Source organism: Microtus ochrogaster (assembly GCF_000317375.1).
Source record: "Microtus ochrogaster isolate Prairie Vole_2 chromosome 6 unlocalized genomic scaffold, MicOch1.0 chr6_random_2, whole genome shotgun sequence".
Classification (NCBI taxonomy): domain Eukaryota; kingdom Metazoa; phylum Chordata; class Mammalia; order Rodentia; family Cricetidae; genus Microtus; species Microtus ochrogaster.
This window is the reverse complement of record NW_004949095.1, coordinates 5,395,981-5,414,356: the sequence shown is the minus strand read 5'-3', so window position 1 is coordinate 5,414,356 and position 18,376 is coordinate 5,395,981. Positions and strand designations below refer to the sequence as shown.

Genomic DNA, 18,376 nt, shown 5'->3' with positions numbered 1-18,376 from the left:
GAGAGAGAGAGAGAGAGAGAGAGAGAGAGAGAGAGAGAGAGAGAGAGAGAGAGAGAGAGGAGAGACCCTTTGGGCAGGCACAGATTCAGGCTCATAGCACAGACAGACAGAGAATGAAGAAACTGGTGGCATGAAGTAGAGATTTAAATCTTGATTTGCTCTTGGTTAAATGAAAACAAGGGGCCATGTTTTATTTCTTTCTTTCATATGACACTGATACATTATTGGTGACTCAGTTAATCACTAATGCATTCAATCAATGTAATTAATATTAATAAATTAAGTCTAAAGACAGCAGTGTGAATGCTCTTCTCATTCTTTCTTGTAAAACTTTCAACTCTTTAAATTTAAAAAAAGTGTGTGATATGGTACATATGTATGTGTAAGTCTGTGACCACCTGGTGTGTGTGCATCATGGAAGCCAGGGGCCATGTACCTTCTTCCTCTATTGCTCTCCACCTTAAACACATTTTATTTTATTTTATCTGTGTGGTATTTTGTCTGCACATGTCATGCACCATGTTTGTGCAATGTCTCTGGGGCCTAGCAGAAGGTGTCAGATACCCTAGAAGTGGAGTCACAGATGGTTGTGGGTGACTGTGGGCAGTCGGAACCAAATGCGGGTCCTCTGAGGGAACAGCAAGAGTTCCGAGTGCCCGAGTCGTCTTTCAGCCCCCATTTTTGCTCTTTTATAAATTAGGGTATTCGTTATTTTTACAAAATTGTCGTCTGTCAGGCAGAAAAGAAACACATCATGTGCCCCAGGAATTTTTCTGTGTGTGCCCACCTAGTGACTTTCCTCTCGATTATTTTGAGCACATGGAAGAAGACTTAAAGTGGCAGTTCCTGACTCATGCCAAGAATATAATTCTGTGTCACTGCACTTTAAGTCTGTTAGCAAAGTTAACATTAATGAGGAAAATGTCATTTGCCCATCTTAGTTAATGTCCTATTGCTGTGAAGAGACACCGTGACCACAGCAGCTCTTATAAAAGAAAATATTTAATTGGGGCTGGCTTATGGTTCAGAGGTTTAGTCCATTATTAGCATGGTAGGGAGCATGATGGCACACAGGCAGACATGGTGCTGGAGAGGGAGCTGAGAGTTCTGCATCCACATTGGTAGGCAGTAGGAAGAGAGAGACTGGGTCTATCATGAGCATCTGAAACCTCAAAGCCCATTCCCAGTGACACACTTAATCCAACAAAACCATACCTACAACAAGGCCATACCACGCCACTACCTGGTGATTAATCATTCAAATCTGTGAGTGTATCAGGGCCATTGAAAGGACCACAGTCACTTTGTGATTTCTGTGTCTATTCTTTTCATCACACTTATCTACTGTGTGTGTGTGTGTGTGTGTGTGTGTGTGTGTGTGTGTGCACATGCATGTCTAGGCACACACCTGTGAAGGTGAGAGGACAGCTCACAAGGTCAGTTTTTGCCCTCCACCATGTTTAAGCCAGGGTCTCTCTTGTTTCTGCCACTGTGCTTGTATACTCCAGGTAACTATTGAACAAACTTCCGGTCAGCTCTCCCGTCTCTGCCTCCAGGCTCACTTTAGGAGTGCTGGGATTAGGTACATGCTACGGCGTCTGACTTTTTATGTTTCTGGGGATCTGAACTCAGGGAAGCATCGAACTTGCAAGGCAAGTGCTCCTACCCACCGAGCCACCTCTTGGGGCTTTTTCTAACTTGCTCATTAGATACAATGGTATTTAGAAGGTCCATTGGGTGTATTATTTTTGTCATGACTACCATAATATTTGAAAATAAAATGTGAACTTTTTTATTTGACTCTAAGAGGTATTATCAATTTACCCAACAAGTATGCCAATTACCTTATGAAGAGGCTTGAAGGAACAGGTTGCTTATTTTCATAACAAAGATTTGTTAAGTATCTAATAGATATTTCTTAACTTTCTTTCAGAATAGTAGAAGATTACCATGACTTATATACATTACAGAGAGGGAGGATGGAGAACGACATCAAACTGCTAATGTCAGAAAGAGACATTTGGAGCTCAGCCACATACGAATTGGCGCTAAAGGTTTGTTCATCTGGACTTACTCTGCTCTGATATTGACTAACATTTCATTTGACAGTTTTAATAACACATACAAAAGGGACAAGAAGAAAGAAGATATTTATTGATCAAATCATAGGTTTTGTGGGTACTGAAAATGGAAAGTTTCTTTCCTCTGTTGGGTAACTGAAATTGAAATTTATGCCCTGGCAATGCTAAGCATGCATGGGCAGCCCATGCTGGTGGTTCTGTTGAACTTGCTCATATTGGATTTCATGGTCTAAGTTGATGAGGACGACTGATGAAGTCTCTTTCTCAAGAGGGCACCGGATCTCATTACAAATGGTTGTAAGCCACCATGTAGTTGCTGGGAATTGAACTCAGGACCTTTGGAAGAGTAGGCAGTGCTCTTAACCACTGAGCCATCTCTTTAGCCCTCTGCTGGGTAATTAGCTGTTGTGTAATTTTTAGATATAATAAACACTAATCCCTAGAGAAGGTAGTATGGCTAATGTGTACTAATTCCAATGTCTGTAAAAGGTAGCTCTTAGTTGTTCATCTCATGTAACCACATTAGGGTCCTTGGCTATCATGTCATGTGGGTTATTTTACCTTGGAAAATGAATGAGGGAACCAGTAGAACATGGTGGTAATGGTTTACAGTGAGAGCAAATCCCACAGGAGTCTACATTTTAAAGACCCATATAGGCTCCCTATTCTGACCCTAGGGATGGTAGGTAATAACATTGAGTTCTGACCCATAGAAAATTTAAAAATCTGACCCAGCTGGATTGGTTCAAAATTCCACTGGTGGCAGGCCACTGGGCTTTTCTTGCAGACAGCCTGCATGATAGAGCTGTACCAAAGTACTTATTAGTACCATGTAGTGGCTTGTCAGTTGCTTGGAGAACATACAGAAGGAATTCTATCAAAATGTATCCTAAACCTAGAGAGAAAGCTTACATACTGGGCAGTGGAGTCAAAACTTTCTTACTTGGAAAAAAATAAGTCCAAGAAAGGATTACATTTTAAAATGTAAAAACCATGATATTACAAATGTATTACAATCAATTATGAGTATAAATGAATATTTTATGATACATAGTGAATTCCTGGACAGCCATGGAATAGTGAGACTCTGTCTCAAGAAACAAAAACAGCAACAAAAAAAAAAGCAGAAAAACTAGTATTTGTAAAATCTGTATGTATATGAGGGTGTAAATGTGGACAAAGGCTGGAAAACTAGAAAGGAGAGTAAAAGAGGGTAAAATAGGTGCTGAGGGAGGATGGGGAGGTAAAAGGACGTGTGGGATATGAAGGAGGAAAAAAACTGGGTGCGCTGTTCTTTAATCCCAACACTTGGGAGGCAGAGGCAAGTGGATCTCTGAGTTCAAGGCCAACCTGCTATGGAGTGAGTTCCAGCATAGGCCAAGCTGTACAGAGAAACTCTGTCTCTAAAAACAAAACAAAAAACAAAAAGAACAAAGAAAAACAGAGAAAAAGAGACTGGGGTGATAGGGAGAAGTGGGGTCAGAGGCTATGGATGGGGAGTAGGGAGATGAGAGGGAAGGAGAATCACAAACGCCTTGGTGCCAGACCCAGTAATACCACTTTTGGGGATATATCCAAAGGATGCTCAATTATGCCACCAGGACATGTGCTCAACTATGTTTATAGCAGCTTGTTTGTCATAGCTAGAACCTGGAAACAACCTAAATGTTCCTCGACCAAAGAATGGATGAGGAAAATGTGGTACATTTACACAATGGAGTACTATACAGCAGAAAAAAAGACATCTTGAATTTTGCAGGAAAATGGATGGAACTAGAAAACATTTTGAGTGAGGTAACCCAGACACAAAAAGACGATTATCACATGTACTCACTCATAGGTGGTTTTTAAACATAAAGCAAAGAAAACCAGCCTACAAATTACAATCCCAGAGAACTTAAACAACAATGAGGACACTAAGAGAGATATACATGGATCTAATCTACATGGGAAGTAGAAAAAGACAAGATCTCTCCTAAGTAAACTGGGAGCATGGGGACCTTGGGGGAGTGTTGGAGGGGGGAGGGAAGAGACAGGAAGGGGAGCAGTGAAAAATGTAGAGATCAATAAAAATCAATAAAAACTAAACAAAACAAAAGCCTTGGCGCCAACATTAAATTTCCTGAGGCCTTTTCTCCTTCAAACTGCACATTTAATTCTTTTTCTCTTACTTGCTCATTTCATCATAGACCTGCATAAGAGTGATTACTAATAACCACAGGACAGAGTCAGCATTAGGCTGTCTGAAAATCTCCTCTATCAAATTATTTAGTTCATTATTTTTAAATTTAGCCTCAGGCAGATTCTTTGCAGAAGGGCAGAAAGAAGCCATAGTCTTTGCCAAAACATCACAAGAATATTCTCTACCCCAGTTCTAATATTGTTTCCCTTTAAAACCTCTGGAGCCGTGCCTCTAGTCCACATTTCTCTCAGCACTACTGTCTTCCAAACTCCTACTACAATGGTCTAGTAAGCTCTGCTTATAGCATCTGACCTCTTTTCTAGTCAAAAGTCTCAAAGTTTTCCACATTCCTCTAAAAAGAATCACACGGTCAGGTCTGTCATAGTAGTAATACACCTCCTGGTACCAACTTCTCACTTAGTTGCTTTTCTATTGCTATGACAAAACACATGGCCACACCAGCTTATGAAAGAAAGTGTTAGTTGTGTTTATGGTTTTAGAGGGTGAGAGTCCATGCTGGTGGAACAAAGGCATGGTGGCAGGAACAGCTGAGAGCTCACATCCTGATCCAAAACCAGGAGGCAGAGAGAAGGTGGTGTGGGGCAATGGTCTGTATTCTGTCAATTATATTTTAAATAAATGATGATTGGCCAGTAGTCAGGCAGGAAGTATAGGAAGGACAACCAGACAGGAAGGTAGAGGTGGGTCAATGAGAACAGGAGAATTCTGGGAAGAAGGAAGTCCTAGTCTGTTGTCCTGACCCAGCCACAGAGCAAGCAAGATGTAACTGTCCTGCCGAATAAGGTACTGAACCACGTGCCTAACATAGATAAGAATAATGGGCTAATATAAGTTATAAGAGTTAATAAAAAGTCTGAGCTACTAGGCCAATCAGTTTATAGCTAATATAGACCTCCGTGTGATTTCTTTGGGAACCGAGTAGAACAGAAACCTCAGTCAACAAGAGGGTACACAGGGAATTGTGTCATTCTTTTGAAACTTCCAAATTTGCCCCCAGTGACATACCTCCTCCAACAAGACCACATCTCCGAATCCTTCCCAAACAGTTCTGCCAATTGGGGACCAACTGCTCAAACATATGAGACTGTGGGGCCGTTCTCATTCAGACCACCACATCTGTCACACACAGGACTATGCCATCTGCAGCAGGGACACTGACTTCCTCCTGTTGTTTCTTTCCCTTCTGTTACTGATCTAGCTAAGGCTTCAACCACTGTACTGAATAAGGGTGATGACATTGAGCACTTTTGCCTTATTCCTGAATTTATGTTAAAATTGTGTATGTGTGTGTGTGTGTGTGTGTATGTGTGTGTGTAAAGGGGACATTAATGGTAGATTCCAATGAAATACAAAGGATTAGGAAATACTTTGGATACTTAAAAAACTACAAAACATCTGGACACTGTGTGGGCTAGGGATGTAGCTCAGTTGGTAGAGTTCCTGCCTAGCATTCATGAGGTCCTGAATTTGATCCCAGGACCCCATAAGCTGGGTATAGTGGTACAAGGATCAAGAGTTCAATGTCATCCTCAGCTACAAAGAGAGTTTGAGGCCAGCCTGGACTCCATGAGACCTTAAAAAACAAAGCAAATGAACTGGAAAAATAAATTCCTAAATATGTACGATTTACCAAAAGTTAAATTAAGAATAAGATTAAAGCAGTACCAAAAGGATCTCTGTGGCCAAATGTGATGGTACACTTCTCTAATCTCAGCACTCACTCAGGAGACAGAGGCAGGTGGATTTCTGAGAGTTTGAGGCCAACCTTGCATAGCAAGTTCTAAGTCAGCCAGGACAACATAGTGAGACCCTATCTTAAAAAAAAAAAAACCAAACCAAAAAACCCCATGAAAATAAGCCCAAGAAAGGATGGATTCACTACCAAGCTCCCAAACATTTAAGGAACAACTAACACCAACATTCTTCAAACTATTCCAATAATATGAAGGGAATGACACATCCCCAGACTCTCTCTACACTGCCCCTGTTACCCCAGGACAAAGGCTGGGTATGGACACAACAATAGAAAAACTTTAGACCAATTTTCTTGAAAACATAGACACATAAACTTATATTAAAATTATATTCAAGAATAAAAAAACAGACACATAAACTTATATTGAAATTATATTCAAGAATACACTAGGATCAAAATCATGACTAAGTTGATTTCGTCCACAGTGATTCAAGGTTGGTTTAAGATATACAAATCACATATATATATATATATATATATATATATATATATATATATATCCATCCTATAAATAGACAAAAATCACAGTTGTCTGATTAGATACAGAAAAGGCATTTAAAAAAATTCAACATCCCTTCATGATAAAAGTCCTCACGAGACTGAAATAAAAGGAACATATCTCAACATGATAATAGCTATATTCAACAAACCATATCAACCTTTATAAATGGGGAAAAACAGAAATTATTTCCTTTAAAATCAGAAAAGAGGGTCTGGGACAATGGCTCAGTCAGCATAGTGCCTGTCATGCAAGCATAAGGACGAGGTCAGTTCCCAGAGCCCATGTGAAACATCCAGGTGTAGACACGTCTGTAAGCCCAGCCCAGGGTGGTGGCCAAGACAGAGAGCATGCTAACCAGGTTCAGTGAGAGACCTGCGTCAAAAGATAAGCTGCAGGGGCTAGTGAGATCGCTAACTGGGTGAAAGTACTTGGCACGTAAACCCAATGACCTGATTCAGCCCCTAAAGCCCACATAAAGGTTGAGAGGAGAACTCGTCATTCTCAGGCCTGCTCGTGTGCACCATGACATGCATCCCCACTATCTTACACACTAATAATAATGTAAATACATTTTTATGAAACGATAAGATAGAATGACCGAGGAAGATACCCCAGTTCAGTAGTCCTTAGAAATGTGTAAATTTGAAGAGACAGAAATCTTTAATAAATAAAAAAAGAGAGAAAAAAAGAAATTTTGATTGAAGTAATGACTGAATAAAAATCAACATGTGAAAACATAAGTAAGTTACAGTGTTTAAAAATGTTTTAGATTCCTGATCATAGTACATCTTTTATAGGTAATTGAAAGAAATAGAGTCATACTGGCTAAAAAACTCTACCTCAATGAAAAAGGCTGGAATAAATATGCCAAGCATTTCATTATAATGCTGTCAACTAAGGTAAATCCTTTTACATAAGTCGTGGGTAAAATGACTGTAAATGTTATGTTTTGACGCCATAGGCTTTGCTTTGCCAAACCTGTAGATTCTTAAGTACAGTTCTATAGTTATGCTTTGTTGTGGGTAGAATGAAAATATAAGGGAAGGAATAAAGACTCTCAATTGCGTTGTCTTCCATTGCAATCAAAGCAACACATCTAAGTCTAATGACACTCCAGAGTTTCATAGAGTTATTATTATTCGTGCTTAAAAGATAAAAGAAAAATAAGAGGTGGTGGTTGGTTGTGGTGGTGCATGCCTGGAACCTCAGAACTCAGGAGTGCGGCAGGCTTGCTTTTGGGCCACCAACCAGCTCCTGAACATGACACAGAGACTTATTAATTATGAAAGCTCAGCCTTAACTTAGGCTTGTTCCACCAGCTCTTATAACTTAAATTAACCTGTTTCTCTTTATCTACGTTTTGCCTTGGGGCTTTTTTTTCAACCTTTCTTTCATTGTGTATTTCCTACTCTGTGTCTGTCTGTCCCTCTTCATCTCCCTTGTTCTCTTCTGAATCTTCTCCTAGATTCCTTCTCCTACTTGTTCTCTCTGCCTGGCAGCCCCACCTATTACTCTGTTGCCTCCTATTGGACCTTATTAGACCTTAGGAAGGCAAGGTGAAACAGCAACACATGTTTACATCATTAAACATATGCAGCATAAACAAATGTAACACATCTTTACATAATTAAAGTAATATTCCACAACACAGGAGGCTGAAACAGGAGGGCCATAAATGTGAGGTCAGCCTGGGCTACAAAGAGAGGAGGAAGAAGAGGAAAAGGGGGAGGAAGGAGACATTATTGATGCATTCTTAGACAATTTTATGAGAAAATGTATTGATCACTATGGTGGTTTGAAAGAAAATGATCCCCAAAAGCAATGGCATTATTAGGAGGTTTGGCCTTGTTGGAGGAAGTGTGTCACTGTTGGGGCAGGCTTTGAGGTTTCCTATGCTCAGGATACCAACCAATGAGTCAGTCAACTTCCTGTTGCTTGCAAGATGTAGCACTCTCAGCTCTAGAACCATGTCTTCCTGCATGTTCACCACCATGATGATAATGGGCTGTAAGCGAGATACCCCAATTAAATGTTTTGTTTATAAGAGCTGCTGTGGTCATGGTGTCTCTTCACAGCAATAAAAACCCTAACTAAGATAATCCCCAAGAGAGAAAATAAACTTAGCATTAGTGCATTTTCATCAAGTCAAAGCATTTACACCAGTCATTAAGCTCCTCCCTTTTGAGCATAGCAAACATAGGTTTATTAGGGAAATGTGAGAAAGAACTACAGAGAGTAGGGGCTGCAAGGGAGGAACACCTTCCATTCAAAATAATTATTTTTAAATTTATGTACATGTGTGTGTGCTTGTATGAGTTTATGTGTACCATGTGTGTACAGTTGCCCTCAGACCACAAGAGGGTATCAGCTTCCCTGGAACTGAGGTTATGAGTCACCAGATAGGGGTGCTGGGAATAGAACCCCAGGTCAGCTCTCTGAAGATTAGTAAGCATTCTTAACAACAAAGCCATTTCTCCAGTTCCTGTCATCTAACTGTTAAAATAGTCCTCTGAGGTATATATTAGTGTCTTTATTTTATGGATAATAAAAATGAGCTTTAGACTAAATAATGTCACTGTCTAGAATTCATATTCAGTTCTGCCTGGTTTTCCAGTTTCTGTTCTTGCCAGTAAGTCATTTTGCCCCTGCAAAAACCCTGTGGGAAAACTAGGTTCTTGTTGCAAAGGGAAAATTCTTGTTACTAATAATATGTTCCACAGAAAACCCATTGCCATGGTGTCTCTGACAGTGTTCAAAAGGAGAACTATCTGGGCTGGAGAGATGGCTCAGTGGTTAAGAGCATTGCCTACTCTTCCAAAGATCCTGAGTTCAATTCCTGGCAACCACATGTTGGCTTACAATCATCTGTAATGAGGTCTGGTGCCCTCTTCTGGCTTGCAGGCATACACACAGGCAAAATATTGTACACATAATAAATAAATAAATAAATAAATAAATAAATAAATAAATATTTTTTTTTAAAAAAAGAGAACTATCTTTTCAACTACTTGACTCACTTCCTGTGAGTTCTTCTAGTGATTCAATGGTACATGTCGATCAATGTTTGTTATATGAATAAACGAACACCTTGATTCTGTGTATTTTAGGACACTGCAGACCTTGCAGTGCTGCAGAAGTTGACAGAAAAATGGAAAAGGTTAGTGAACAGATTTAAGCAGGAGGTGGAACACACGGAGGAATCCACAAAGGAAAAATCTCAAACTGTGAAAGCTGGGATTCTCAAATGGCAGCAGTTCTTCAGTGCTAACATGTGGGTGTACAAGAATCTTGCTTTTATTTTATTGCATTATGTCTGGTAATGCAGCCAGCCCCATCATTAATTCCTCTAGCACGGGAGGTAAGAACATCCCTTCCTGGGCCTTGAACACAGGTGCTTTCCAGTGCTGAACACATGTGCAGCCCTCCTGATCGCCCTTGGAGCATCTAGGAGTGAGTTTCTAGAAAGGTGCACAAGAAGACTTGTGCTATCCCATGAGTGCATTGACACAGAAGTACATTTTAAGTACCATTTTTATTTCAAATTTAATGTAGTGGTTTCAGTTTTTCAAAGCCCTTGAAGACTTCCCAATTAGTGGAGGTGAAAATCTGAAAACCGACATTGATACACCACGAGTGGCTTCATGCAGCCCACTTGGCAGCGAGGGGAGCCCAGGTGTCTGCTCCCTTGTGCTAGCTCTCACCTGTAAGCCCTCATGAGGTGGAGGTAAAGATCATGAGTTCAAGGCCAGCCTGCTACATAGTGAGCCCCTGTTTTTATAAATATTCTTCAAGCCGTCACTTGCAGATCTTCATTGCTAAGTATACCTGCTTTTCTGATTTCTAATTTAAAAACTGAATCTTTGGCTTTTCCTCATTTCTGACTCTTTTTCCATTACTAGCCAAGAGCTTCAGGGTGCTTTTCCTGACACTGGACTCTGGCGCTGACTTTCTGCACACTGTCCTGTCCCCCCCCCCCCTTTCTAGATCTGCTTGACAACCTCCAAGTCAGCTCCAATGACGTTTTCCTCTTCTCTGTCTTCCTCCTGCCAGCACCTGTTGGGATTTTCAGCTCACTTACCTGTAATAAAATGGTCTTCAAGTTCCAAAAAGGGTTATTTTGTTGTTTAAAAAAATTAAACAAATCAATAAAATATAAAAGAATAAAAATAAAACAGCTTTTTTCTTGTACATGTCAGAGAAAGGGCACTTCTGGTAAGAAGTTGGGACTCCTGACCTGATGTTCTCATAATTGTCCATCTGTCAAGCTTCCTGTCCAGTAACTTATTGTTTGGCAGGAATTCTTAGGATGCCCTGGTCTCGGGTTCTCAAGATGAGAGCTGCTCTTTAAAGAGATGCCCTGAAGGCTTTAAGCCCCATAACTTGACTAGTTAGAATCAGAGTTTATTATTTCTAATTGTTAATTTGAAGAGGAATTCCCAGAAAAGAGGGGCTGGGCCTGGACGCTGTCCTGAAAGGTGGTGGAGTTAACAGGTAATGTTGCTGTTCACGTGTGGACTTCTGGGTTTCTTTGTGTGTATCTTGTTCTGAGACCTCTCTCTTGTCGTTCTTCTTCCAGCGGAAAAGAGATTGTAACTCCTGGTAAGGGGAACCCTTTCACTTCAATCCTTATCGACTTCAAGGAGTTTTATAGGGTAAGACTTCCTCAAGATAGTCTGCCATTCTACTGGCTGGTGGTAAGCGTGATGGCTCGCACCTGCAGCTGAGCCACATTTTATCCTTTAGAAAGGCACATCAAGGTTTATGAATGACACACACACACACAAAGAAAAACCAACCTAGCTAGGCTGTGCGGTGAGAGAGGCTGAGTCTCAGTTGAATTCCCAGTATAAGTATTATTTCTGCTCTCCTCATATTGAGCTTTTGTGTAAAGGACAAGCTGCACTTTTAAAATTAATTACATTTTTATCAATCATGGGAAAATATATATAACATAAATGCCGTTTTAGCCACTGAAGTGTATAGGTTATGCCATGGAGTGCATGTGCACTGCTACATGGCCGAGCTTTCCAACGAAATTGCTACTCATGAAACAGTAAATCCAGGGCTCGCTTTCCCTCAGCCCCTGACAAGCATTATTCTACTCTCTGTGAATTGACGGTTCTAGTATTGATCTCTCTGTGAATGCCTTATTTCCCTCAGTATTGCCATCAAGGTTCGGACATGTTTCAGAATCAACTCCTTTTTAAGGTCAGGCTGTATTTTATTGTGCATGTGCCATACATATTACATTTTACACATTATTAGAATGTTTTTTTTAAAAAAAAAGTTTTAAGTTTTAAAAATAAATTTTACTGAGTCACCATTATGAGGCCAGAGATATGGCTCAGTGGTGTGGCTCAGTCCTACCCTACTGAGCCAAATGTGCAGGCCCGACTACTATTATGCTATTGTGCTATAGTAGTGGGACAAAGAAAAATGTATAATGTCACTGAGTTAAGAGGGAATATCAAATTCATGACCTAATGAAATCTCATACAAAGCTCAAGAATTGATTTTTTGTGTATGCTTTTGAGACTAGGTTTCCAATAACCCATTCTGATCCTGAGCTCATGATGTAGCGGAGACCAGACTGGAGTTCCTTCCCACCCCCTTGCCTCTCAGGGCTGGGACTACAGGTGTGCGCTGACCACTGTGCCCAGTCACTTCCTCTTCTTCTGGAATGACTTGATCATAATAATCTTCAGACCAAGGATGTTTGCCTTTCTACATAGAGTGTATTTACTTTAGTGATTTCTTTTTTTTGGTAGTTTTGACACATATGGATAAAATTAAAAAATACTTAATTAGGGATAATAATTCTTATTTAGTTTATTAAATACTTGTCAGGCTGAAAATGCAATTCATACATTATTGTATTCTTTCTGTCAGCTCATGATAGAGGTTTTATGATTCCCATCTCACACTTTCCCAAATTGAAGCTTAGAAAGATAATTAACTGAGTTTTCTGTCGGTAGCAAATGTCAGAATAAGAATTTGAGCCTGAGTATCTTTAACCCCAGAATCTTACAAGAAGAAATGTGCAGACAATGACAATAGCGCGTGACTTTTCAGAATCTTTAAGAATCACGGGGATGGAGGCTGGGCGCAGACTTGGAATAATAGTGTGCTCTTCTCCCCTCTGCTTCCCTTCCTAGCTGATGAGTGAGGAGAAAGAAAATTTTTCAGGGGATTCTCTGTTGGCCAAATACGACTCTCTCAAGGTCATCAGGCGCTTACAGGAGAACTGGACGGACATTGGGTTTGCGATATTTAGTCGCCATAAGAACATGGATGGGGTGTTGCCCCCAGAGCACGAGTACATGGAGGAAATGGTAAAAAACATTAGCAGGCTCTACAAAGAGTACGAAATAAGAATAAATGGTGACAACGGTAAGCAAACAAGCAAAATGAGATTTCTTGGCATCGTAAAGAATTTTAACAGTAATTACAGTGTTGAATATCATTAAAACCCAAAGAGTTCATTAGAAATGAAAATCTTAGAAAAAGACAAGATCTCCTGAGTAAATTGGGAGCGTGGGGATTATGGGAGAGAGTAGAAGGGGATGGGGTAAGAAGGGAAGGGAGCAGAGAAAAATAAAGCCCAATAAAAACAATTAATAAAAACAAAAAAATAAATCTTTAAAATATATACAAAAAATTAAAATCTAAGAAATAAGTACAAACCGTCCCAGTTTTAAAAATCAAGCAGAAAGGGCACTGAGAAATAGCTCAGATGTTAAGAGCACTGACTCTTCTTCCAGAGGTCCTGAGTTCAATTCCCAGTAACCACACGGTGGCTCACAACCATCTATAATGAGATCTGGTGTCTTCTTCTGGCCTTCAGGAATACATGTAGGCAGAATACTGAAACTAATAATAAATAAATCTTTAAAAAAAAGATGAAAAAAATCAAGCAGAAAAAGTATTGAGTATCATTTTGCTCAGATATAATTTAAGATATAATACCACCACCTGTTTAAAGTGTGAATACAATGTACACATGTGTGTGCATCCATTTCCACAGGTGAGTTTGTAATATTTAGAACACTTCACTAGGCGTCCTGAGTCCTGTATCCTTCAGGTCTTAACCTTCATCACCCTCACCCCTATCCTATTCCTTTTCAAGTTTCCTCTGGTACTGCCTAGATGTATGTCTGTGTAGCACATGTATACGGGGACTGCAGAGACCGGAAGAGGGCATCTGATCCCTTGGACAGGAGTTACAGATGGTTGTCAGTTGCCATATGACTGCTGGGAACTGACTCTGGGTCCTCTGGAGCCATTCCACAGCCCCAGCCCCCTATTTTCTCTGTTGAGTTATTTTGTACAATAAGAACTGGAGTCATCCACTGTTGCTTTGGGTTGGTCTCCTCTGTATGTTGTGGTACTCTGTTATTGATTGTCTATGTCTTTATAATTGCTGCAGCTTCTTCATGGGTTGACCCTTTTATTAGAGTAAAATCTCTGCTTCCTTCTCTTAAAGAGATGATTAGCTGCCCAGTGTTACACCAAGAAATCTGGGCTGAGAGAAGTGTCCATAAAAATCCTTCTGCAGATTTTCAGCTGTTTTCTTCCATCCAGGCCCTAGTCTCATTCACTGCTAGACTTCATGTATAAGTCTCATTCACCGCTAGACTTCATGTATCAGCCTCTTTCAGATTTTCCAGGGAAATTTGACTGCTTTTTTTCTTCTTCTTTCTTTTTTGAGACAAGGTTTCTCTGTGTAATAGACCTGGCTGTCTAAAACACACTTTGTAGACCAGGCTGGCCTTGAACTCACTGAGATCTGCCTGCCTCTGCTGCCAAGTGCTGGGATTAAAGGCGTGCGCCACCACTGCCCAGCTGATTTGTCTTTTTTTTTAACCCTAGTCAGACACCATCAATTATGTTAAAATTCCAATTTCATAGCCAGTTTATCCGATATATGCTATATAAACCAGCTTTCACATTCTGGCCTGGAAAGGTATCTCCCAAACTCGTGCAGTGATCTCAGGGAATGTCTAAGGTGGGTGTCTGAAAACTACTTTACTGACAGAACTAAGAACCTTCAGAAAATGCTCTAAGTAGGAACCAGTGTTATCACTAAGTGCAGCACAATTATTATTATTATTATTATTATTATTATTATTATTATTATTATTATTATTATTGATATATTCCTCTGTGAGCTATCTGCATAATTATTGCTCATTTTTAAAAATACAGCCATTATTTGCCTCTGTAGAGTTTTTGTGATAGCTCTATGATAGCTACTTTGTTGTAGGAGGCCGCTTGTGTGTTCCCAGCTGCTCAGGCCTGAAATAACCACACAGAAACTATATTACAAATCACTGCTTGGCCAATAACTTAAGTATATTGCTAGCTAGCTCTTACATCTAGAATTAACCCATCTCCATTATTTTATATTTTACCACAATGTTCATGGCCTACCGGCAAGGTTCTAGCTAGCGGCTTGTGTCTGTCTCCAGTGGTGGCTCCATGGCGTCTCTGACTTCACCTTCTTTCTCCCAGCATTCAATTTAGTTTCCCCCACCTACCTAAGTTCTGCCCTGCACAGGCCTAAGACAGTTTCTTTATTAACCAGTGTTATTCACAGCATACAGAGAGGAATCCCATATCACCTCCCCTTTTCTGTTTAAATAAAAAGGAAGATTTAGCCGGGCGGTGATGGCACACACCTTTAATCCCAACACTCGGGAAGCAGAGGCAGACGGATCTCTGTGAGTTCGAGACCAGCCTGGTCTGCAAGAGCTAGTTCCAGGACAGGAACCAAAAGCTATGGAGAAACCCTGTCTCTAAAATCAAAAATCAAAAATCAAAAATAAATGAATAAAAAGGAAGGTTTTAACTTTAACATAGTAAAATTACATAGAACAAAACAGGTATCAAGCAAGAATTACAGTTACAATATTTATATCTACTTTATCTTTTATCATAACTAAGGAAAACTATAATAATAAGTATCTATTCTTCAACTCTATCAAAGACTCCAGAAGGATATAATACCTAAGTTAACAGGAAGTGCATTGTAAGCAACTTCCAAAACTCTGGAATTGACAGAGACATCTCACTGCCTGGACAGTCACCCAAAGTTCTTCTATATCATTGGAGCATCCATCTTCAGCCTGCAGGCCCATAGTATCCAGCAGACTTTTCCACAAAGCAGGAAATTTGAAGATCTGTTCTGCCTTTTAATGGCAAAGTCTATCAGTTACTTTCTTCTGTATCCTGTAGAATGTCTGACAGACTCTTTCATGTAGCAGGAACCCCAAAGGAGTGTCTCACCTTTAGGCAAATTCAGCAGTCATTTCTCTGTGGATCCTGCATGTCTAGTTCATACAACATAGCATCAAGCAGTCCAGGCAAGAGCAGTTTGCTCAAATGGCTAGCAAACTCTATAAGTAGCCTCTTCAGTGCCCATCATCCTCTTGAAGTAGATTGGTGCTGCCAGGAGCAGATGGGTCTCATTGTCATGAAAAGTCCTAACTTAATAAAACACTTTAAATGCCATATTCTGTAGTTTTTGAAAGATTGGAAGAATGCCTATCCATCTGAAATACATCTCTGCACATCTAGAAAATCTAACTAACATGACTACAAGCTTGACTATTGTAGATGATTATCTATTAACCTATATTTCTTAATTATACATTACATTTTTAAATGAGCTGAACAAACACAATACCTTAATCAATATCAGAAATACATATACACAGTATAACAAAATTAACCTTAAATTTGTATCAATAAACCAAGATCTGTACTAATGCAAATCTCTTTGGCACTACTTGTTCCAATACTTTAATTATTGTTCATGTAACAATAATTGTATGTATGTATGTATGTATGTATGTATGTGTGTATGTATGTATGTATGTATCTCTCTGTCTATCTATCTATCTATCTATCTATCTATCTATCTATCTATCTATCTATCTATCTATCTATCTTCCTTCTTGTAACTAGTGCCTGTTAGATGGCATGCTCTCAAGAAATATGATTAACTTTTAACCCTTAATTAAGCTAAAAGTAGTAGATGAAAGGTGTTGTGGAATATTTGTTTAACTATGTAAAGTTATGTTACATTAGTTTATGTTGTAGAATATTACTTTAACTATGTAAAGATGTGTTGCTGTTTCACCTAACCTGCCTAAGGCACCTGATTGGTCTAATAAAAAGCTGAATGGCCAATAACTAGACAGTAGAGGGATAGGCATAGTTGGTAGGGAGAGAGAATAAGTAGGAGGAAGAATCTAGGCTCAGCAGAGAACAAGGGAGAAAGAGAGGGAGACTCCTGGGGCCAGTCTGGCAGCTGCCAGCCAACCAGACACCAAGGAAGCAGGAAAGTAGGACATATAGAATGAAAGAAAGGTAAAAAGCCCCAAGGCAAAACAAAGACAAATATAAACAGGTTAAATTAAGTTATAAGAGCTAGTGGGACAAGCATAATATAGAGCTGAGCATTCATAACTAATAGTAAGTTTGAATCATGATTTGGGGGCTGGCAGTCCGAGAAAGCCTGCTACAGAAAGAAACTCCAAAAGTAGGGTATATCCACATTCGTTGGATTAGGTATTTTATAGAAGGTGGTGATGAATCTTTTCCCTTAAGAAAATGTAGAGGCTGAGCAGATAGCTCAGCATGGAAAGTGCTTGCTGCATTGCAGGAACATCTGAGTTCACATCCCCAGCACCTGTGTTAAAAAGCTGGTGATGTGTGCTTTTAATCCCGGTGCCAGGCACTGGCTCTTACCTTTACCTCAGTCCGAAATGGTGATCCTGCCTCCAGGAATCTCGAATGAGACTGAGCTGAGAGCTGTCTCCTCCCATCTTAAATTCCTCTCTAATTCTGGGATAAAAGGCGTGCACCACCACCGCCCGGCCTCTATAGCTAACTAGTGTGGCTACTGGGATTAAAGGTGTGTGCCACTACTGCCTGGTTTATATGGCTGGCCAGTGTGGCTGTTTCATACTCTCATCTTCAGGAAAGCTTTATTCATTAAAATATAAATGAAATATCACTACAGGGTTTTCTCTTCATGTTTTAAAAATGAAATGAGACAGAGAAGGTATTTTTCTGTGACCTCACTGTGAAGTAGTCAACTGTGTTAACAGTGGGATCCAGGCTCTATCCTTCAGGCCTTTAGAGTATAGTGGTTGCCATGACTAGAAACTGTGGATTTCATGAAGACCCAGTCAAGGACCAAGAAATCCCTGCAGACCCACATCTACTCCCTGTCATTGACTGTCTCGGGAAGAAGCTGCTCATCATCACTCCTCTCTTCAGAGTGACAGAAAACTGTAGCTGCTATTTCTGGATTTAATGCATTTGGTTTTCCACAGAGAAAGCAAGGAAATTAGAACACAAGCTCACCAAAGAAGCACCCACTGGGTACAGAGGCACTTACTGCCGCGTTTACTTGCTGTTTAGTTAGAAATCTATGGGTTCTAGTAGGCTGGAGCATGGCAACAGGACTCTTGTCAGCCTTGCCCTTCTCCCCCATCCCTTCAGCCTTGATAAAAAAAAACAAAAAAAAAAACCCACTGGGCCACATTCCTAAAGCTAGCCACCAATGTTTATTCCCTTATTTGATTATGTCCTCCTCCCGAAGCTGACTACCAAGATCCAGCTGTCAAACTATTGAAGTCCAGCAATCAAAAGCTCCCTTTCAGCTGCCCTGATTAACACGCCCAATCAAAACAAACCAACTCATCCTAACAGTGTTTCCCATTTAACCTTTATAAACCATCATTTGCCCGTGGGCCACATCTCTCTTCTCTCTCTCTCTCTCTCTCTCTCTCCTCTCTCTCTCTCTCTCTCTCTCTCTCTCTCTC

General features: G+C 40.0%; 1 protein-coding gene across 1 annotated transcript in view; it reads left to right on the top strand.

Moving 5' to 3' along the window:
* Window positions 1-18,376, top strand: part of Axdnd1 (axonemal dynein light chain domain containing 1) — an 85,054-nt gene that overhangs the window by 21,693 nt on the left and 44,985 nt on the right. Inside the window, exons 11-15 of the mRNA XM_005363907.2 lie at window positions 1,934-2,054; window positions 7,340-7,441; window positions 9,650-9,813; window positions 11,119-11,194; window positions 12,698-12,932. Coding sequence (XP_005363964.1) covers window positions 1,934-2,054; window positions 7,340-7,441; window positions 9,650-9,813; window positions 11,119-11,194; window positions 12,698-12,932 — 698 coding nt within the window. The remainder of the gene's footprint in view (window positions 1-1,933; window positions 2,055-7,339; window positions 7,442-9,649; window positions 9,814-11,118; window positions 11,195-12,697; window positions 12,933-18,376) is intronic.